At 27.1% G+C, this 25,309-nt stretch overlaps 1 protein-coding gene across 2 annotated transcripts in view; it reads right to left on the reverse strand.

Moving 5' to 3' along the window:
• KCNQ (KCNQ potassium channel) overlaps positions 1 to 25,309 on the reverse strand; it is a 280,998-nt gene that overhangs the window by 15,482 nt on the left and 240,207 nt on the right. For both annotated transcript variants that reach the window (XM_089219918.1, XM_089219917.1), the window contains 5 exons: positions 24,029 to 24,119; positions 9,020 to 9,146; positions 3,579 to 3,754; positions 2,581 to 2,727; positions 1,702 to 1,812 (listed from right to left, as the gene is read on the reverse strand). In XM_089219918.1, coding sequence (XP_089076044.1) covers positions 1,702 to 1,812; positions 2,581 to 2,727; positions 3,579 to 3,754; positions 9,020 to 9,146; positions 24,029 to 24,119 — 652 coding nt within the window. The remainder of the gene's footprint in view (positions 1 to 1,701; positions 1,813 to 2,580; positions 2,728 to 3,578; positions 3,755 to 9,019; positions 9,147 to 24,028; positions 24,120 to 25,309) is intronic.

The raw sequence follows: 25,309 nt of genomic DNA on the forward strand, positions 1-25,309 counted from the left end.
TTATCTATTATTATATTAAATTACATCGAAAAAAAGAAGTGCTTTACATTTCAAAAGCATTCAACTAAGTAATTTTAAATATGTAAACAATCATTATAGAGAGTCTTAAGTATCTATAAAATTGAAAAGTAAAATTTCAGAGTTTCACCAAACGCTATGTTAAAAAATTAATTTATACATATTTTTCTACACATACGTCTTGTTTACACAAGCTTAATAAGTTATTGGTTCAAATAAAAACATTTTATCCCCCAAAAATTTACCCTAATGTCATAAGCATAACTTATTTTTTCAATTCACCTAAATGAAACTTCCCACTTTTGCACCTACAAAAATTCTATCGGTACGATTTTTATAATCTGTAAAATAACAATAACGATTTTAAAATAATATATATTAACGTATAATAACATTATATGCATGCAAGTACTAAATCAGAGCCCTATGTAAACAAATTTACACTTAATGCAAAAAATAATCTAATATAAGTAAGAAATAAGTATTAAATCAGAATTTGACATCCCATTCAATAGACTTAAGACAGCCATAACACAGTATTCCGAAATATCATGATATCAATTGCTAAAAGTTGGACTTAACTATGCATATATTATCGAGCGTAATTCAGTCATACATATAATTCCAGATCAGGAACTAACTGTATATTACTCCTAAATTTACACACGCCTACAGTTTATAAGGTCAACGATTACTTTATTAATGATGGGCTCTAAACCAAACAATTTATCATTATCGCATAATTAAATATACATTTTAAATAAATACAATCAATAATCAATGGAACGTGTAATCTTGTTTATTTTTAATTGAAGCTCGTTATTTTAGAAAAACGAAATGTTTTATTTTACCACACGGTGAGGTAATCTGAAAATATAGATGTTAAAATGTTTTATATGTTACACAGGCATACAACTAGTAGGTAGATTATGGCTGAATGTATAATATATAGATAGGAGCTATCATATATATATATATATAAGGTATACCTACTGTAAATTTAATCAATATTATTAATAGTGTAATTGACATTATGCGCGTGCCGTAAATAATATAAAATGTTAAGCAATTTAATTTCATTAAATACGCTCCTTGTAAAAATGCTTAAAGTTCACACAAAAAAATAACATTTTACAATTTTTGTGATATAAAGCAGCTGAGATGGAAAATGCAGTTAGTTTTTCTTTTATTTGCATCATAATATTTTAATTAAGCAAATTCCATTAGTTTTGTGGTACGGTCATTTCGACTGAGCAAAATACTTATATACACATAAGCTAAGTAGTTTTAATAATATTTCCTCCATTAACTATACGTTTTGTCAAACGCCATTAATTTAATTAGTATTTAATCTTAGACATTTTACTAAAGGCTATTTATAAATGATTATATTGCTTGCACTGACGAGGATAAAACTATAATGTGCATATACGCCAACCCAGACAAATGTTATGGATAGTTATTTCTTATTTATTCTAATATAAAACATATACATTATACATAAAATATCATATATTCATGTAATACATTTTGATGACTTATAATTACAGGCGTGTAATTCATTCAATATATTATTCAGAGATTTATTTTTTTAAGTGAGCACATGCACACACCCATACACATAAATAATATTATATATTAAAACTAAATACTAATGGGTAATAATCCATATCATATTCTTACAGCTGGTAAAGCGAAGAATGAAATCGCGAATACGCTGAAACATGAGGCGACGATCTTGCCGATCCACGTCTGAGGCACTGCGTCACCGTAACCTATCGTCGTAACAGTGATCTAGAAATGATAGAAACAAATAAAAAGTTTATATATTTTACTTTTAAAGTATCATTAATTATTTGTAATTAATGTAGTTAAAGACCATTTCGAAAATTTACTTAATTACTAGGTACATCTTAAAAATGATATAATTTATTTTAATAATTATTTATTACCTATACAATATATTAATATTATGTATGATAAACAACATTAAGACATATGATTTGTTTGTTTAGTTAATTATGGGTATGATAATGTCTAATGTCTTAGAGCAATATTAAAATCAACAAGTTAAGCTACTATAATCAATATTTTTAAATTTTATTTGAAACAATGATTGGATTAAATTATTTAATTTTAAGGCATTGAACAGTCAGAAACTGATTAAAATGTTATTCGTAGTTTCAAAATACGAATAATAGATCAATCTATTTTATAACTCTGTACATTTTCAAATAATATAATTAAACTACTATGAGAAGTCTTATAAAACTTAAATAATGTCTACGATAAACTCACTTGTTAAAAATAAATACATATGGACTGGACAAAAATCTATCGAAACTTGCAAAATGTATTCAGAAACAAACAGTGTTGAAAACTTTTTTAAATATTTAAACTTGGTATATATAATTAAATATATACTTTTAAAATTATTATACATGCCAAATACTACTAAAGTAGAGATTATTACTTAGATATTATTTTTATTATATACCACAAAAAAATAAAAATTCTAAAAATGTACCAATTACCACAAAAAATGTGTAAAAATTAACTTACCACACCCCACCAGAGCGCGTCCGCATAGCTGGAAAAATCGTTTCTTGATTTCCCATCCTTACTGACCGCATCTTTTTCAGCGAGGTAAACAAAGTAGCTGCTAAATATTAAACCTAAAAATCCTATGTACAACGTAGTGATGAGCTCCTAGAATAATAATAATAAGAAAAAAACCGTTATTAAATAGCGATCGCATTAGTGTTTTATTTTGTATAACTTCACAACTATCAAACGTTTTGAAAGTCAATGGTGGAAAGTGGAAACTCTGTGACGGTGGCGATCGAAAGTCAAACAACTCAAACAAAACATAGTTTAATTGAGACAAACCGAAAATTTATGTTTCTAGATAGTTTATTTCCATGTGCCACATCTATAACACGTTTACACGTATTATATAATAATAATACACAATAATTTATTATCTTCCTTCATATCGGCGATAAGAGGAAGAAGGAAGAACAACAACAACAGTCGACAATAGACTCACTGAATCCCGTACTATCGTCCGTATATATTCTATATTATGATATAATATTATAAAGTTGTCAATTTTTCTCACTGTTTCCCTCTTATCCCTGTATATTATACATATGACAATATGCGTTAAAATATAACCTATACATGAACGACCGCAACCGATTCACATAATGCAGCTCGCGTGGCTCACATCAGAAAACATTTCGCTTTTGTTTACCTTTAATTAAAGTTTTTTAATTAAAAACTTTCAGTTCCTAGCTATAACGTTATAATTTTCAATAGAATACCGCTATCTCAATCTGCCTAAAAATTCTTCACGGATTCTACGAATATATTATTATTTGATTTTTCTTAATATTATTAATATTATTTAGTTTTATTGTTTCTTTAGTCTGCTTTGACTTTTCCGGAAATAACATAAAAACAACAATAATAATAATTAATAATATTATTTAGTAGTGGTATGTTGACTTTCGATCATTTTTCTAACGTTATTGTATTCAAATGTCGCTGAAACTCACTTGTCTATGAATAAATACAACTGAGCCGAGAAGCCGCCATGTACCGCCCTGACGGTCCACATGAAGCATTCTCAATATTTGTAGAAACCTAATGCCTCTTATTGCTGATGTGGCAAACACCTGTCCGTTGGAACCGATCGATAAGACCACGATCGACGCCACGACAACGATTAGATCTGTGGAATAAACACAATTTGTTAATACCTAATTGACAATACTCGAAGTATAATATATTAATAGTATGTATTCGGATAAAAATCAAACGCGGCCAGCAGAGATTTCATTTTAATTTTGATCATTAAGTACGGTGTGTTTATTTTCTAAACACTTATAAAGATTTAATAAATTGATAACATTTTTAACTTCATATAACTGTAGCCTGTAATAGGTACAAATTGTAAACGACAAACTTACTTATATAATATAATTATTTACGTTTGTACATCTAACTATATGATGATATACTTATATTATGATGTTATTATGTATAAATTTATATGGGACTGAAAATCATGTTTGTCGTTTTTTTGCCGTAAAAATGCATATTATTACTATATTATAGCTGCAGGATTCAGCGAAATATGGAATACGGTGCACAGAATGCAGAATTCTGTACTTGTATCATAACTATTTGTTAAATAATCAACACCACACGCACCTCATAGATATTATTTTAGGTTAAACTCCTGCGAAACTCAATCACAAGTGGTCAATGCATTATTTTATTTTTATGATTTTCAAATTGTTCCGTATTTGAAATTTTGATATGATTACATAATAATGTCATTATAAAGGTTCAGATCGCTGCAGTCACAGTCACATACGAATTGTCTGTCAGCGTTGATAACATTTAAATGAATGTATGTTCGATATATACAATAATGGACGATAATGAAATATTTTTACTACATGAACATGTGCGTTGTCCGAATATTTAATTACAATCCATGAACTGAATCGATTTGGTTCTGTACCGGTAACACATAGGTATACATTAAATTATGAACGTTATAAACCAATCGTATTTTAAATTTTTAATACCCATTGGCTATTGATGCTATGCATTCGTTATACTTAGACATTGTGTGACCAAACATAATATCATATTATGAATCCTTGTGGAGATTTAGGTGGGCATAATGGTTTTATGTTTATTATGAATCATAATAAATAACATGTCAGGGTCATACAAAGGTTTACAGGCTAGAATAAGAGAGCTTAATCCGTTAGCTTTTTACATCCCGTGTGCTGCGCACTCTTTAAATTTAGTGGGAACACACTCTGCCGAAGCTTCAAGTCAATCTGTCAAGTTTTTTTGTTTATTACAACATATTTATAATTTTTTTTCGGCGTCAACTCATAGATGGTCAATTTTAACGTCTCATTTAAAATCAAATGCTAAAACAGTCAAAACTCTTTCAGTTACGCGCTGGTCTTCAAGAAACGATGCTTGTGTCAGCTTGAATGAATCTTGGGATGAAATAATACAAGTTCTTAGTACAATCGAATTGGATAAAACTGAAAAATCAGAAACAATATGTGAAGCTCGTGGACTTAGAATACAACTTGAGAAACTGGAAATGGCATTCATGGCAGTCTTGTGGGGTTTTTTACTTAATAGGTTAAATGCTGTAAGTAAAAAATTACAGAGTGTTAATATCGATGTGTGTACAGTGCTCGAATTATATGATTCATTGATTCATTTAGTGAATTCACAGCGAGAGGCATTTGATGAATATGAAGAAAAAGCACTAAGCAAAGTAAAAAACAAAATATATCAATCTGAAAAATCTATAAAAAGGAAAAAAACAATTCGCCATGACGAAACTCGAGATGGACAAGTAGAAATATCAGCGAAAGATAATTTTAGAATTAATACATTCTATGTTATACTTGATAGATTAGCTACTGAATTAAGTAATAGACGAAAAGCATATGAAACATTCTGTAAACCGTTTTATTTCTTTACTAAACTTCATGAATTGGAAAACCCTGAAATAATGGTTAAAGCAAATGAGTTATGTTGCATTTACAAATCGGACTTGGAAAAAAATGAATTTATTAATGAACTACTACATTTTCGTTCGCATCAAATTACAAGTTTCAATGAAAAAAAAATCACACCATTGTTACTATTGCTTGTAATTTATGAACGTAGTATGAAGGATCTATATCCAAATATTGAAATTGCCCTTCGAATATTTATCTCAACCCCAGCTACTAATTGTACTGCCGAACGTTCGTTTTCGGTGCTAAAAAGAATGAAAAATTATTTACGATCAACTATGTTACAAGAAAGATTAAATTCCTTGGCCATATTAACTATAGAAAGTGATTTAACGTCATCATTAGAGTATGAAGACATTATTGATGAATTCTCAAGCATTAAATCAAGAAGAAAACCTATGTAATATTAAAATTAAATAAAATGTATTTAATTAATTAAAATAATTAATTTTTTTATTATATTTATTAAATTATGTATTGTTACTTTGAAAAAATAAACAAAAGATGTTATATTAGAATCAGAATTTTTTTTAGTTTATTTAATGAAAATTAATTGTATTGGTATTAGGTATTGAAAAAATAAATTAATATGAGGATAACTTATTAAAAAAGTAGTTTAAAAGTTTTTTTTTGGATAGGGGTGGCAAATTTAATTTGGCATGGGGGCGGAAAATTGTTAAATCCGCCCCTGATTATGATGGTATTTTATTAGGTATATAAAGCAGCGGTTATCAATCTTTTTTTTTTTATCCACCGTACCACCTAAACAGTTTGAACATTTTCATGTATCACTTGACCAAACAACCATTTTTTTTATTTTACACGTATGAGTTTTTATTTGCAGGGAACCACAAAAGTAGGTATGACATGACAATATAAGTATTTAATACGAAAAAAGAAAACTAAATATGTAAGATTATTTTTCTTTTTTTTTTTTTTTGTTTAGGGTCTTCGACAACTGAGGTCATTAGCCTGTGGAACTGTAGGGGAAGGTACTGTAGGTTTTGATTATTTTTCATATTATTATTAATAAAAAATAAATTAAATAATGTTTAATTTAAATAATGATCCATTCCTTTTTTTTATATTAAGATAAATTGTCTTATACCGCTGTGATCTTTTTTTCCTAGTAGCACTATAGTGGTACCACGGGTTGAGAACCACTGGTACCTATTGGGAAATAACTAGATGTCTATAATATAATGTTAAGTTCATTGAATTTATACGTACTCGAAAATATTTTAATAGTCTTATGAATTATTGTGAATATAATTATATCGAACAAAATATTATGTTTTCTTTAAATTTATGGTCATTATACTCGTAATATCAATGGTCTGTTGTGGCGCCATGGTTGGCCACTATCACCAATGTATGGTGCGGTCAAGCATCGTTCGGCGTCACTAGCTAGCTCATGGATAAATCCTTGCTCCATATATACGTGTTTCTCAACCAACCGTAAAACCCCTTTTATATGCCAATGGCCATAGTGCCCAATTGCCAACAAAAAAATACTAATTATTCAACTAAATAATTTAAAATCATTTGGTAACAATTGATTTTATAAAACTGATATTATTTAAGGTCATAGCTTATACATGGGGGAATTAAATTTATTATTATTTATTGTTTTAGTTATTTTATAATCAAATATATATATATATTATGATAATTGTATTTATTAAAGGTGTGCAATAGTAACAGTTGTTGAGGGACATATCATAAGCAATTTTGTAGAATCGTTTCAAGAAAACAATATTGGAAAACATTGGATGCCGATAGTTTTTAAGAAGTTCGATACAGGCAATATCCTTGAGTGCGTGTGTGCCGTGTATCTCGTCTAATTTATTTTGGCCATCGGCGACAGTTACGATTCCACAAAATTATAGGAGTCCGAAAAATATATTATTTTGAAAAAACGTAGAAATGTAATTTGTAATTAAATACCAACACAATGTTAAATGCTAATATAAAATAATACGATTTAAACATTTTGTATTCAACTAAAAAAATGTTTATCATGACAAATTAAAATTAAACGTAAAATAACTAAAAATTGGTTAGTTTTAACATCAGATTGTTACGAGTGGCTACACTGATTTTTAAATATATTTCGGTAACAAATTTTGTACTAATAGCCGGTGGCAAAAATCAAGATTTAAGATCAATGACTATCTTTAATTATTGGCCAAGATTAACGGACGAGTTATACGCATCGTCCAAAACTGTGCGTGGTAAATAATTTTTAATTATTAACATGAATGACTTAACCACATAAATTAATGTAACATAAACAATTTTTGTTTTTGGCTTAAAATGTGCCATTTTTGTCAGTTAATTTTGGAAATAGATTCGTATTATCTGTTGCAATACCACTTATTAAACAACATCATCGACTTTTTCACTTTTTAGATTTGGTTTGATAAATTTCTCATTACATATTTTATTAAAACCTTACATTTTTGCAAATATCGGAAAAAATAAAAATAAATTTTATAAGGAACAAAAAAAAAAAATTTAAAAAACGGTTGATATATTAAATTAGTTTTATCAAAAAGTTATTTTAATTGTATAACAGATTTGCGACTTTACAAAAGTAAGTTTTATAGGATTCTATAAATGAAATGTTGTACTAATTTAATTAGATAAATTTAAATATTCGGGAATCATTAATTAGCAAGATTAAAGATTGGTAATGGATTATACATAATAATTATATTACAATACTTTGAGTTTAAAATAATTCAAATTATTACAGAATAAAATCAAAAAATATATTTTCTATATAAGTGTAAGTATAAATGATGAATTACATATGAAATGCTTTATCATGAACGCAAATCCTTAGGTTTTATAAAATCAAATAGGGTGGTATTTGATTAAGTGGATTGTAACAAACTTAAACAAAACAGGAGCTGTTATTGGATAGTGTACAGTGGAGCTATAGTACCTGCATCTAACGCTTAAATGAATATACATTTTATTTTTATCATATTGATAGTATTTTATGTGTATTATGTTTTTGGAATCGTAATAATATCTATAAGGGTAATTGGAATGTATTTGCTTGTGGTTATATACATTAGTGGCGATATTCATTTAACAAATTCCTGATGATACAATAATATCTGTTCCGCTGTGTAAAATTATGCGAACGCATAATTCAGAGTTATGTACACATAGTTTGAATTGTGCTTGAATAAATAATTTACGAAAATAGTTTATTTTAAATTAAAATAATACTTCTATATTATACCTTAATATTAATATTATAGGGTATTATATACCTATCCAATTTCGTTTGAATTGTTAAAAAATAATATTGTCATAATATAATGTTTGAAAAGTTATTTTGAGTGTTACATGACAAATATTAATCTGATTATCATATATATTTACGAATTAAACATAGGTATTATAAAATATTCACTTACCGATGATGCATATGGGTTTCCGGACGAAACGGAACCTGCCGAAAGTTCCCATGTATTTGGATCTGCAACCGGCTGACCATAATCGTATCATATACTCGACGCCGAAGAACACGACCAGGCAAATTTCCTGCGTAAGACAACGAAAATTGACAATTCTTATTAATTTATTCATGTAGGTGATACTGGAGAAAGTGCAATCATTGTATATTATTGCAATATTTATAAAAGTAATAATTTTTAAGCATTTTTTTATTTTTGTAATTAAATTGATTCAAGTACCTAATAAATATCGACTTGAACTTAATCGGACCAATGCACATATTATATGAAAGATAGGTTAGGTTAAAAGTAATATCTCATGCAACCATAATACCTATTAGTCAAATAATTCGTTATTAATTTAATTTATAAATAAAATGTATTGTGTGGTTCTCGTAGGTATTTTGAAAATAATCACAGGACAGTACCGTTGGCAGGGTCCAACAACTATTTAGTGGTTAGAAAATGTGTAATTCGTATAATATTCGTGTCAATTTTGAATACAACATTAAAGTTAAAACTAATACATGAGATACATTTTTATTAAAATAATGTATAATATTCAACACATACCTATATAATTAATAATAAAATCATAATAAGATATTTTACTATCTTATACTATTTAATGAGTTTTTGCACATTTTAAGTACAAAAATGTAGCAAAAATAATGTGTTTTTAATATTGCATTGTAGAAACTAGGTGGCATCAGCAGGGCCTGATTAAGGAGTTGGTCACCTGTAGGCTAGCGTTGATTTTTACCTCAAAATTATTTTGTGGCACCCCAAATTTAACGTTAACCGATTTGGCGCCCTAGGCTGTAGCCTATTTAGCCTATTGGTTAATCAGGCCCTGGTTATCAGATATTATCGTTCTAATTTTTTTCTGTTATATTTTATTATTATACCTAATATACAGTCATGAAGTATTTACAATTTACTTAACCATAATATAGTTTAGTACGGTATAATAATGTTATAGGGATGGGTCCATTTTCATTCACGAAAAATTGTTAATGTCTTTATTCTTCCAAACATTTTTTAAACTAGTATTGATGTATTTAGCCGATATTTTAGCCTGCATTACCAGTGTTGCAGTATTGTGTGTCGTATTATAAAGGGAAGCGTAACAGTCGATAACATTGTTTATTAAATTAAGCCTAATGAAGATATGTACGTACATACGTTTGTCATATTGTGTATCAATTATCATCGAATATTATGAAGGTTCGTATGTTTATATACAGGCTTGGTAGTGTAGGTACTATACGGGTCCTCCACACGAGTTTTTCTCAGTGAGGCCCAGTAATCTTTCGATATTAATTTAAATAAAAAAATTTAAAAAAATACATATAAAATTGTGACTATCGTATATTAGTTGTGTGTTTGTTTTTATTTTTTTGATAGTTGTTTTTTTTCAAATTTAAATTATTAATAAGTTTGAAAAAGAGACATTTATAGAAAGTTCCTATGGATAACTTTTAATAATTCGCGAATATTATAATATTATTTGTTAGTGCATAAGCTAAAATCAGAACCTGAATTATCATGTTAGTAATGTACTGTAAATAGTCATTACATTTTATTTTTTTGGTTAATATAATATGATCACAGGTGGAAATCAATTAAAATTTCAGGAAATTTCAGGAGGCTTACATTTTTAACATCAAAGTGAGTGAGAGGGATTCGATCCCACACATCTAAAAACTTTTTGGGGACTAATGGGATATTTTCAGGGGCAACGGCTTAGACTTAAAAGCTTATTTATTTTATTCTTAATTTTTTTTGTGAGGAAAATATTCAATATTTTTTCTGATTATTGGATGAATATGGTTACTGCCAATCAAAGTTGTATCCTAAAATTTTGGAGCTCGAGAAAATGTCACGGATGCTCGGACAGTCGAAACAAATGAAAATACTGCGTTTTTTTTTTATTGCGAAATCAGCCAATTGCAGCAATTGAATTGCTTATATTTCTGAAACTCGTTCGAGACGTGTTTTTATTTCCAACATTTACGATATAGTTGCTGGTATCGTAACAATAATATTAGTATGATATGTGAACTCAAAAGTCTGTGGCTTTCTTACCTAAAGATATACATTGCATCAGTATAGTATAGGTACATTAACCATTTACCAAGCTATACATAATTGTAAAATGTTATAAATGTAATTTTGTTGTAAGTGCCATATGTTTTTTTTTTAATTAAATGGTTATTTACGAAAATTATTTTGTTATATTAAATGGAGAAACCGTTTTTTTTCTTGTACCTATATAATTTTACTGCTAATCATTCTGTTTGTAGATAATTATATAATATAACACAATAATATACCCATCGACATATCGACCATCATACGACCTGCAGCAATACAAGTTGTGAATAACATATTATATATTTTTTAATTTCAATAATATTACATTAAAGACTCATTTAACACATCAATTGATAACGTCGTGTAGTTGAATATTAATCATCGTTCGGCAACGATTGTAATATGTTTTTGAAATTAATTAATTAAAGTAGGTAATTGAGTTTTGGAAATACATAATATTATTTGGTATGTGCATTTAGATCTTGCATAATATTATTATTTTATATGTAGTTTAGTCATACACTGGCTATAATTTCACCAGGGAAAATCGATCTGAAATAAAAGATTTTTTTTCGTTAAAAATTAAAAAAAATCACTGTATTTCCCGTATGAATACCAAACGACGAAAGGTTACCGCCAACTCACATAATTACAATGTGCATACTGCATAAATTTTATAAACTTAAATAAATTTGAAAATCTTAATTTATTATTTCATAAAAAATTCAAAATATTTTGACAAAAAAATCTCTAGTACCTTTACTTTTATGCTGGATTTATCTATTAACTTTGATTCCTACATCAATATAAAAATGTAAATTTATGATATAACAATATTTATATACTTAAAAAACACAACATTTAGACAAGTATTTGAAATATACCTACTTAAATATTTATCAGAGAACAATAGACATATATGTAAAATTGTCCATTCGAGTATTATAAGTATTACATTTCAAAAATATTTTTATCAAGTATGGGTTGAATATGTATGAATATAAGGTATACATATGTATGAGTGTATGTGTTTACAAAATTATATGAATTATGTTCTGTTACTTGTTACAGAATTACTTGTGAGCTGTCTGTATATTATATTATTGTGCTAATATTTTCATTATGATCATCAATATGTGCAAGTACATACACGAAAGGCTTCTTTCAAACGCCAGTGAACCGTAAACCAATTTCTAGGCCATACGAATAACATTAAAGGCCACGTAACTTAACATATATTTACAACCAATGATACAAATAATATTTCCATGTGTTATTTTATTATCATTATTATTTATTATTATATTATTATTATTTATGATGTTTGAATTGTTTGCTGGATGTCTAACGTCAAAGGTTGAACATTATATTGAGTATATATTGTACAATATAATATACTCAATAGTTATAATATTTTCGTACATTTTTTTCTTCAAAACACACATTCTGCAATATGTATAATATAAATCTTTAAAATTGAATTTTTGTATGACAGTTATCAATAATTATTTTTATTAGGTAGGTACATAAGTACATAACATTATTTATATTATATAACCATTATAAAATGGTTTCACTGCTGTGAATCATATTTATATTAAATTTTGATATAACATACACCTACATTTATTACCTTTAAATAATATTATGGTAACAACTAGAAACCGAGTGTAATGGGATTATGTGGTATTTCCATTTGTTATAATTTAATATTTTTTTATAAACTATAAATACTAATACCTAATAATAATAATAATAACAACATTATGTTATAATAATAGATATCCTGATCAGTCGGTCGACAGTACGACTATATAGTTATAAACTTATAAGTGATCATTATAGACGACATGTAATTCCTGTTTATTATGATTTGCCACTATATGAATATAATATGTGCCCATCATATTGTGAACTTTTAAATTCAAAACATAGTCACAAGCCGGTCGATTTGGAAGGATATGGAAGTTTTTCTTAACTCTCCATCACCACCCTTAATATTAGTAGTACATACACATTTTCATTAACAACGAGTTTTACAAAACGGTTCACGTACAAAATATAATAGGGAATAACATGCGTTGAGAAATTTCAAACACAATTACTAAATATGTACTATGGGGAAAAATGTTAATATTATACGTATAACGATTCCATAGATTTTAATATCACATGGAATTAAAGTTTCCGTGATTTGTATTATTGGTGATTTATAATACTACTTCAAGTTTATAGTTTAATTCGATAAAAATATAATATTCATAAAAAGTGATCATATTTTAAGCACTAAACAAACACAATGAATTATAAATATGGTCCAGTGTACATATTAGTTTGAAAAGAAATTTAAAGTCGATATGTTGAGTATTTATTTTTTGTATATTTAAGTATAAACAATTAAAAATACAGCTAAATTTGTTTTCATAGATATGTTTGGAAGAAATTTGAAATGAAAACAATTATTTTCGAGAAATAATTGTCACTACGAAATCATATACACGTTACGCATACTACATATTATCTAGTTAACTGTGTTCACAAACTTTAAACTGATTTTTGAATAAGATTTCACTAATTTTTTTCATTGATATTCTTAATAAGTATATCAAAATGTTTTAAGTATATTTTGATAGATTTCAGAGTACAGAGATCTACATTCGAATGTTATAATTTGGAAGTAAAAGAACCAAAATAATTTATTTTCTAACAGGAATGTTTTTACAATGTTTTGAAGAAATACTTAATAACAAAATGTTTTGACTTATATTTAAGCTTATTTTGTGTAAATATATCTTATAATTATTGTTAGTAGATTTTCGTACAATTAATGTTTGTGATATGATACAGTTTTGTGTAGTTTGAAAAATATAATCATTTGTGGGAACAAAATAATTTACATACAGATGTAATATAATCAAACACGAATATTTCTATAAATAAAATATGGAGGTTTGATTCACCTTTTATAATATTAATATATTATACACGTATAACAATTCATGTGAACATAATTGAGCCGAAAGTACCACGCAAAATCATTTTCAGTCTTTAGATCACTGCAGTAGAACCTTCTTCATTAACATTTTTTAATTTTTTTTTTTATTATTCAAATTGTGTACAATATAAATTATTACTTTTACATTTAAAATATTCATTTATAGACCGTAAGAAGATTCCTTATTAGTTGATGTTTAAATTAATAAAATTATTTTTGTTGGTTAAAAAATGCAATTGATACATAGGTACATAGAAATAAATACAATAAAATAGGGAGGACCCGTTGCGAATGATTTACTTTTTTGAAACACTATTGAGTATATCTGAAGTTTTACAAAGAAATCACTTAAAACAATTGCACACTAAATAAGTTCCAACGTTTTTAAATTTGTGAGGAATATTGAGAAATACACAAGAGCTTAATATATTTTAAGTATTAATTTCAACTTTAAAAAGTGAAATTATTTATTATTTTTATCCCATTTTTTAATTAAATATAGTGAGTTGATAATAAAGTTTTAGATAATTTATTGATATGCGTATAATATGGTTTATTCTTAAACTTTCATTGGAAAAATAAATAATTGAAATAACGTATTAAGTTAGAACATACAACTCTTGCTGTGTATGATGTGTTGTATTAGTCTATACAATAAAATTTATACAGTAAATACTGACATGTTAGGCGAGTATTTTATGAAATTTTAATATTTAACAATACCATTTTTATTTTTATTTTTTTATTAGAACAAACAAGAATATAATATACGTATACATTCTATATTATAAATGTATAAAATAGGTAATATGGGGGGGGGGGTATACAAATACTTATGACTGGACGGAGTGGTGGAAGGGGGTTGGTCCAATAACATACTTCCAAATTCTATACAGTTGTTTTTTTTAAATATTTATTTTGTGTTGTATTTTTTTTTAATGATGAGCAGGTTCTTGAGCCAATTACGCTTAAGATAGCGTGGATGATTTACACGGAAGGAATTGACTATTCAATACAGCAAGAATATTAAATCAGATAGGCCTTGGCCTACATATATTATGCATTTATCCACCAATAATCATTATATCTATATGCGCACATCGCTTACATATAATATATTCACGTTGTAACACAAATCCAAAAAAAAACTTTCAAAAGATCTATTTTCAAAACTCTATTCAATTATCTTTACACATGACTTACAAATTAAACTAACCATGCGTATGATAAACGTATAATATATTATGCTTTTGGCCTATGTTATAGAATTAGCATCATCGAAGGTAAATGCGCGTAAGATATATTTTTTGTGTTTTCACAAATTGCTACACGTAGCCACGTAGGTGTAACCACGTTGTGCAATATGAAAATGTCCATTGTTTTACCCAAAACTGAATTTAGAAGTGTATTGCATGTGTTTAAAACTTAAAAAGTACATATATTTTACGCTAATATTTTGTATAATATGTTATAATTGTATGTATCAGCTTTGACGCTTTATGCATAATATAATATTATGAAAACATAACCCTTATCACGTCGTATTATACGAAACTAAACGACAATTATTAATAAACGAGTATTGCATTGGTATAACTAACGAAACTCGTCTGTTATTGGATGGTGTAAACGCTTCGATTTCGTTCAATGTAAATAAATTTTTTGAATCAATCTAATAGTGTTTATTATATTTCATCACATGCATTCCATCCACATGTTTATAATATATGGAACGACAAAGCGCTGCAAACATTTCGTATATATTATAGACTAGCGTTAGAAAGAGAAATCTGAAATAGAGAGTGGGTGAGAGAGAGAAAGAGAAAGAGACGTACAGATTATCATTATTCATAGCATTACCTAAAGACGACGGTGGAGTAACCGTGTATGATCTAGGTATTCGTCGGTCGTACATTATCTCTCCCAAGACTTTTATACTCACTTTAAAAAGAAAGAAAAATAAAAAAAACACATGAAAAATGCGATGAAATATCCACGTTCATAAATCAAAACTGAAAGAACTTGCCTTCGCTAGTGTCTGGTTTGCATAATTTGCAATGCGGTTTTGTATGTATCATGTGTGTGTGTGTGTGTGTGTGTGTGTGTGTGTGTGTGTGTGTGTGTGTGTGTGTGTGTGTGTGTGTGTGTGTGTGTGTGTGTGTGTGTGTGTGTGTGTGTGTGTGTGTGTGTGTGTGTGTGTAAGCGCGCGCGCGTGTAAATGCATGAGTTGTTCATGCATGATTTCCGCATACGAAAGCAAAAGAAATCCTACTTTTACCAGCGCACCCATCGAGTTCTTCCACAAGCATATTGCGTTCATATATATCATATATATTTATGCATATAAACTGGGTGATTCAACAACCCCGTGTTCACATTTGGTTTTGTCCTTTAATTGAGCATTTATTCAGATTCCGAATTCCAGTATTTTTAAAAACGAATAAAATAAATATTATAATTTTCAAAATGTCTATGTAAGAATAGAAATCGAAATTTAAGCGAGTATGGTTTCTGAGTTATTTATCTATAATATTATGTAGGTTTTTAGACCAAAAAGGTATATGCTTAGAATATACATAATATGTATAAGGGATATGAGGTTATATGACATAAAATGGATTTAGTATTACCTAAGTAGGTACAATTTTCATAACTAAGATAGGTTTTATGAATTTCAAACATCAAAAATTCGAATAAATACATATTAAAAGGATAAAATGGTAATGAGCACGCTTGGAGAATCAACCAGTATAATTAGGTATATGCGTACAAGCTGCCCGAAAACCCTTCTGACAGATGTAACAATTTCTCACGTGTCTTTTTTACTGCTTCTATTTGTAAGTCAGTGAGTAAAATACTATTGTGTACCGATATAGTGTCTAACCTGAACTTGCCATTTGCTTAAACCTGTCGACTACAGATATATACAGAGTAATTTTTTGAGCATGCTCGCCTCCATTTTTTCTATAGTAGTAGATATATTTAAATTCTGCTTCTTAGAATTCCTAAATATACCTACCTAAAGACCAAAGATCATATTTTCAAATTTCTGATATTTTTTATGCTGGGAGTATCCTTCTATGATTTACAGTATAGTAAGGGTTGAGGGGAGTCTTATTTGAAAAACAGAAGATTGTATTCACACGTAACTTTTTAAGAAGGTATCTAGTACAAAACATCTTAAGTGTTTGAAAATAATATGGTATTTAAGTACATTTAAAATTTCCAAAACTCAGATTTTGAATAACTGTATTATCGAAGAAGACAAAGGGGCAAGCATGCTTAGTGAATCTCCTTGTATTATACGTTATGTATATCTATTTAAAAATAAGACAATCCTAAATTGGTATCTATAATATTTACAATATCCGAATACATAAATCACATTTAATTGATTTCATGGGGCTCAGTTGGACGTCTTTCCTGTATCGTCAGTTAGACCGTTTCATATCAATATTGCAATTTGCAACGGCATGACTGACGCCATAATTTTTAATCTAAAAAGTTTCTACGCACATTTATATAACTATACTATAATACTTCTATACGTATAGTTATATATAAATATTATAGCTAAATAGTGTAGTTAAATATTTTTTGTTTTTTTCTGTTACCTATGTAAATTTACGCCTACTACGCTTATTGGATATTAAGATGCGTTGATTTTAGCTTCAATCCTTTGTAGTAGTATTGTTGGTAGATCTGCTGAATGAAATCAGCCACACTTAAACCAAATGGCTACATGGGTTAAGACTGGAAGCTCACGATGAATCAGAATAAACTCATTCAATTGAATTTCACGTTAAATTGCAATGTCATTTCACCTCTTTTACTGAATAAGAATTCTATATACTGAATACTCGAACCCATTGTCAAAGTATTTTATAGGTATGACATTTGAAAAAATATCGAATTAACTAGATCAAATTTATTTATATTCACCTTTACCTTCTTTATTATATCCTAAAATGTTTGATCATTCTAAATTGAGTAAATGTAGTGAAAACCCGACATTTCACAAGCACCTCTATAATATAATTATATTTATCTACTGTAAACGATGAAACCAGAAAAGCCCCTTTTAAAAATCTAAATCCAAGCTAATCTTCCAATTCCTGAAAATAATATCCTTCGTTGTCTTAAACGAAATTGCCGGAGATTTATTAAGTAAAAAAAAAAAATACCGAAGTACTGTTGATGAATGGTCCTTTTTTTGTTTATATTTATTTACAGCTGTTATAGGATTTTGAATAAATTGTAATAAACTTTTAAAGAGTATGAGTGTCCATTCATCTAAATAGCTTTTGTTACCAATTACATTTATATTTTAATTTGTTTGGATGTTTGACATATTCAATAAAAATGCAAATAATTCTTAGAACTCCTATATAAGAATTAAAACGAAAGAATTTACATACATTTCGAATCACGGATTTATTACATCGTATATAGATGCGTGGTCTAATAATATGCATAACTGCGCAATTATATATTTTATATTGATCATGTATGATATTCAATTTTAGTTATTTGAATATATAAAATGTATTCCCGAAAATCATTGAAAAAAAACTGTACACAAAATCACAAACTACAATCTATCATGCTATGCAAATATTCATAATTTGTTGATAATCAATTTGGTATACAATATTTCATCAGCATACCTACTTATAAGTCTAACTTTCTGAACGAAAGGAAAAAAAAATTTTTCTCGAAAAATCAGGTTCAATAATTACTCATGACTCATGAGTGATTCGAATGTACAGTGTGAACAAACGGTTTTGAGTGGCGTGTAAAAGCTCTTAAAAGTTTACACCAATAAAATAAATAAATCACTTATATATTAGAACTGGAAATAACACAATGTATTTTTTTGTAATGATGGATATATACGAATATCTCCAGACAAAAGTAATTTTGCACTTGCAATATATCTTAATACCTTAATAGACATTTTCACAAAAATCTAGAAACATTGTATTTTAGTTATTGCCTATACGTGCTGTGTCTTATCCACAATAAACTTTTTAAGTATGAGCCATATTACAATAACTTTATTTATTATGATTTTCAATACCTAATAATAGCGTTAAAAAAATGTCTTGTTGATTATGTTCAACATTTTATTAGTATTCAGTGTGCAGAGCTGCAATTAAGAATTATACTTAAAATTGTTTTTTCCACGCAGAATATTTGTCTCAGTCATAATTTTTAAAACTAAGATCAATTTATTGATTCTGTTCCTAATTTTATTAAATTATACAAAGCTACATAACTGTTCTTTAAACCTTAAAACATATTATGTTTTATATTTGGACTGAGAGTTTTGAATTAAGGCAGTATTGATTAATTTGTGAGTTGACCGTACATGTCATCATCATTATATTATAATTTATAACAGTTTTGACCTGTAGATTGAAGGATCCCATAATATTAGGTACCGCTATAGCTAGTATAATAGACAATCAAATTTGATTTCATAAACTAAACGATTAAACGATGACATGATAATATTAGGAAATAGTAATTTAAAACGTTACCAACACCCCAAGCCTGCCACAGCTTTTTTACTAAATCACTTTGATCGTAGAACCACGAAAATAGCTTTTAAAAGTCTATGACATGACATAAAACGGAATCTAAGTTTTTTAGAACCCAACGTTAAAAACGAATTTACCGGTATAACTTAATTGCATCTAAAAAAAAAAAAAAAAACAATCATTAAGTCTTCAGAAACGCCCTTTCCTGTGTCTGTCATGTCGAAACGACATACCTTTTATGTATATTTTTTACCTTCATGACATACAATGTTGTCCATTTTTTCTCAGGTAGATCTGTCATATCTACATTTATAAATTCAAGTTATTCAAGCATTATGAAAAAAAATTATTATTATTGTTTTATTTTTATTTGACTAGGTACTAAATATATTTACTGTAAGTACAGCGTATAATTTATACATTATATGCACGTGATTCAAATTAATCAAAATCTATCATTTGTACTATTATTATTAAATAATAATTTAAGATACTTGTACAGCTAAAATATTGACAAATTCAAGTGGATTATAAAACATTTGTTTGATTTTCAGGAATTTTATCAAGAAAATGAAATATAATGTTTAATAATTTTAAAATTAACTAATAATAGAACATGTTGTTATACATACATATAATTGTATTATTCGTGGCGTTATTATGTAAGTATTTTAAATTGATGGATCATCAATTTAAAATGTTATATGACATTCAACTTTTCATAAAATTAATTTTAATAAAACAAACCTATATGGAATCATATTAATATACTTGAATTAAAAAGGTGTGCTTAGGTAAATTAATGTCACGTAAATGGCATTTATATACACAATATTGACATTACACATCATATTTTACTTGCACTGTTGCGGGAGCTTAGAATTCAGATATTTTAACCTATATAAATAGAAGTCTGGGCAAACACTATTTTTTTCTCGAAAATAATTCTTATAGCACTTATTGAATAATATATTAAAAATCAATCATTGTACGAGAAAATATTATGGCCTGAACGAATGCATTATATAACAATATATAATTCTGTTGTATTATTCAATTATAGGTATATTGCTATATTATATTATTAAAATGTAATAAAATAAATGGGGGAAAAAAATGTTTATATAGATTCTTGACATTTGCAGTTATGTTTGACTATAATATATTTTACTAAAATGTAATATATGGTTAAAAAATGTAAATTTAGAAAAATAAATAGAAAAAAATATGATGTATATGTTTTGAATAATATTTCAAATATTCTTTATCTCTCTATGAATATTTTTGAAAACATAAATACTAAATAATACGGCATGATAATAAGTCTCAACAGATATTTGTAAGAAAATCAGTACTCTAAGTGTAATTATAGCACTAAAATGTATTTCAGTTGAAAACTCAAATCGATTTCTCTAATGATTCAAAGAAATATTACCGAATCGTGTGTGTACAAATTATAAAATATTTTTAGACATCATGGTATGAAATATAACAAATGTCATATTTCTTTATTTAATTTAAATCTATTGAACATTTGAGTTATTCGTTAACTATAAATTAATATATTATTATATTTATCAATAAAGATACTATTGTAGGTTTTATTTTTGATATAAGTTGATAAAACTGCTTTTTGTTCCTCAGCGAATAAACGAAATAATTTAATATAAGGTTCCTCATAAGTCCTCTTATGTTTGTTAAAAAAAAAAAAAAAAAACGAAAATACATTCATTCGCGTATTTTATACGCCCAAATGCATTTTACACCAATGCATTTTAAAACAGTGAACAATTTCGTCATTGGAAACCTCAAACGTCTTGTAGAAACGGTCAAATTCGAGTGGTTCAGTGTTTTTGACAATATGATAATATAGTTAATATTATATAATAGGACAAACATTTTTACGTATACACATTTCACGCATTTTAAACTTGTACTTATTTTAGGAGTATCATTAAACATAAGACGAGGCACAAAGGAATAAAATATGAAAAAAAAACTTAAAATCAAAGACTAACACGATAAAGAGTAATAAATGGAAATTTTAACACTTCAATGAGATAACCGTATGGTTGGGTTAAAGTGTTAAGATCGGAATATTAAAACTCAGATACGTCGGAAAAATATGTTGTTTTCAATGAATGTCACATTATATGTGTTTAGATTTTTTTTAATAAAAATGTATTCAATGTATTCAACGTATCATGATAGCCATTTTGACAGATTCCGATACTCGGTATTACGTAAGGAATATTTAATAAAAATGAATTTTTATTTTAAATTAAATTATTTGAAAAAAATAAACTTGTCAAAAATAATAAAATAGTATTATATTATTCAATACTATTTTTGTGCTATGACCAGACCATATTTAAATCGAATCAAATGTCTTAAACTCATAAGGTAATACAATAAATAAATATAATTATAATTTATAATAATATATATTATGAATAAGTTTTACGGTTAGATTTTCTTCCTTCAGTTTTCTTTTCTATTTTTAACGTTATTGTTAACTAATTATCAGAGGACTTCCAATATAAAAAAAACACAAAAAAGATGTATGTGATTCGATTCAATTTCTAAATTACTCCCTCGTAGACCAGTACCTTTATTATCACTTATGTAAGGATACTCTCCTTAGGATTTTTCTCGTCTTTTATATAACCCCAGAGACATGTCATACTCGACTTGTTTTGCCATTTTCGTATGGTTGGCAAATTTTATATTCTACTGAGAATCAATGATACTCAATTTACTCACACATACATATACACACGTTTAAATAATATATGTATAAATATATGTATATTATAAATGGCATACCATTTTTATTAAAATTTATATGCAATTTTTTCTTTCGATTATTAAGAAAAAACTAAATAAAATTGCAAATCAGCTCCGTTTGATATATCACACGTATAATATGAATGAAAATTTTTTCATTATCAGAAGCAATTTACATATTATTTGTTCAGGCTATTTTATATATACGTATATATTATATTACCTATACACCGTTTATTTTGGTTCAAAGGACAATGCGCATTATATATATATATATATATATGTTTGAAACACAAATGAATACTTAAGTGCACAATTTTTTAATTACGATGTAAAAATAAAAAGTTCCAGTTGAAAACAATTGAGAAATACTATACATATAGGTACATCATATTATTAATGCACCTATTTGTAATAATAAAAATAACTATTGAATATGAAATCACTATCATATTGAGACTGTCCCGCTCCAAATGAAAATTTTTTTTATAGTCAAAGTGTTTTGAGAAAATTATGAAGTGAGGATTAGAAAAAAATTTAACTATGTATGTACTTAACCATTTAAATAAAAAAATTTAATGATCACCTAGGTAAAATTAATGCAACTGTGTTATTTTTTTAATTATTATTATATTTATTAGAATAAATGCCAAAACGTTTTTTGAATAATATAAAAAAAGTAATGAAAATTAACAATCTTATCAAAAATAGAAGTGAGATACAACAAAATAAATTGTAATAACATGTAAATCTAATTTTACAATTATTTTACTAATAATTACCTATAGTTAAAATTTTAATGTGAAGTATTAAGCGCATAGGTACGAAAAAATTACACATTGCTATAATTAAAATTTTAATCAACATCATTCTGATCAGGAGAGAATTGTTAGCAAAATTAATATGGTTAATTGGCAGGTGAAATTATCATAATGTTATGTATTTTAAAATATTTTTTTTTTTTTTATAAATATACGTGAATCACCCTGCTGTAGACAATTGATTTTCAACTAAAACGCTGTAATTTTAGTAATGAAATTATGTAGTTGTTGATGGAGTGTTAAATTTTTTCTCACAATCACATTTCTTATGATTTAATTTCTTTATACATATACATACATCTCATCTAACCACAAATAATCTAAGTACTACTATGTAGCTATACAGTTTTTTAGATAATAATTTTTGTTTGTGAAATAGTTTGTGGGTTCGCCGTTTGTTTTTTTTTATCACAATTTCCGTTAGGAATCTAATGGCAAATGTTCTAAATTAGTTATGTTGTTATAGGTACGTTTAATGTTTTCATGCATACGTGATACGTTAGTTACTAAATTGTGAAGTTTGTCGCAGCCTAATAATAATATTCACAACACGTATGGCGGCGTGTGGTAAACGAACAATAAATTATTTAGATATTATAGAAATATATTTTTTGATTTACAACCTCTCAGAACATCCTAAATTTTAGTTGACACGATATTGTTCAAACATAATTTTAATAATAGTTATTAGGTTCTATATCAAAGTTCAAAATATTCAAATACTTACCATCCAAAATAGAGTCTCGTTCGCGAACCCGGAATACTCTTCGATCGTTGAGAGCACGCTGAAAATCAGGCACACCAAAACGACCATGAACCTGTGAAGAAAAAATCAACTCGTCAGTTTTCATATTATGTATATTACGATCTTGGTACGTGGATTGTATCGAGTCATAGCTTTTTTTTTCTCAGACTATAGCGATTTTTCTTCTTCAATGGTTCAAAACATGTCTCTGGAAAATTTTAATATTCTCAGGATGTTTATAAAAATGTACAACTTGGGTTATAATATATATACCTATATTATATGAGCATATCAATATAAATTCGTATTTATCAGAGAGATTCGTCAAGCAGATGATTCAATTCATTTTTACATAATCTAACATTCGATTTCACGAACTTTTTAATATTATAAGGTACTATACGCGAAAATATTATAATAATAACCCGGTCGATATCGGCATGAAATTTTAAAACAAACAAAATCCGTGGTTCTGATTTTTGTGCATAACGAGTTTTTAAGTAAACACTTTAGGCGGGCGATTCTATTAAAATAGAGTTTATTTTTGGTCGTGTTTGTTTGCAGGTTGTTGTCGCATAACGTTGATTGAAAATCATAATGGTGGTATACTTTGACGGTGGTTAGGTTAACTTTAACGTGATTTTCACCGTTTATCATTGTGTTTGATTACAGGCTATTCTCGTGTTGCGTCATCGAAAAATAAAAATTGTCGACATGGTTGTTAGAGTAATAATGATAATATACAGGTAGGCATTATAGGTAAATACATATTCCAATACTAAGAGTACCACGTACTCGGCGACGACCAACGTGTTTTACGTAAAATTCCATACCCTCACCTCCGGCATGTTTCGATTTTCTTTCTTTTTAAAAACATAAACTTTCATGCTTACGTTTATAATTTGCATGATTTGACTTAAGCGTAAAATTAAAAACTAAGCGGACGGCTGAAAATATTTGCCTTTTATCCCCCTCTATATATATAATATACTTCCTACCAAAAACAACCACAAAATCAGCGGAAACTACCAACAAAAATATTCAAAAAGAATATTAAGACTGATTTCTTTATCAAATGATATTTCCTATTCAAAATTGTATTAACATACAAACAGAAAAATAAGCTTTTATATGACATAGAAATGGCGTATGAACTAAACGCATATAAACAAGATATAATCATAACATTTAAATGGAAATATAAATCAATAATTATGATTAAACAGTTAAATAAAATAATGCACTTGTTTTATATACATTTTT

Source organism: Diuraphis noxia, unplaced genomic scaffold (genome assembly GCF_037042655.1).
Source record: "Diuraphis noxia isolate RWA-SAM2 unplaced genomic scaffold, SU_Dnox_SAM2 contig0002, whole genome shotgun sequence".
NCBI lineage: Eukaryota > Metazoa > Arthropoda > Insecta > Hemiptera > Aphididae > Diuraphis > Diuraphis noxia.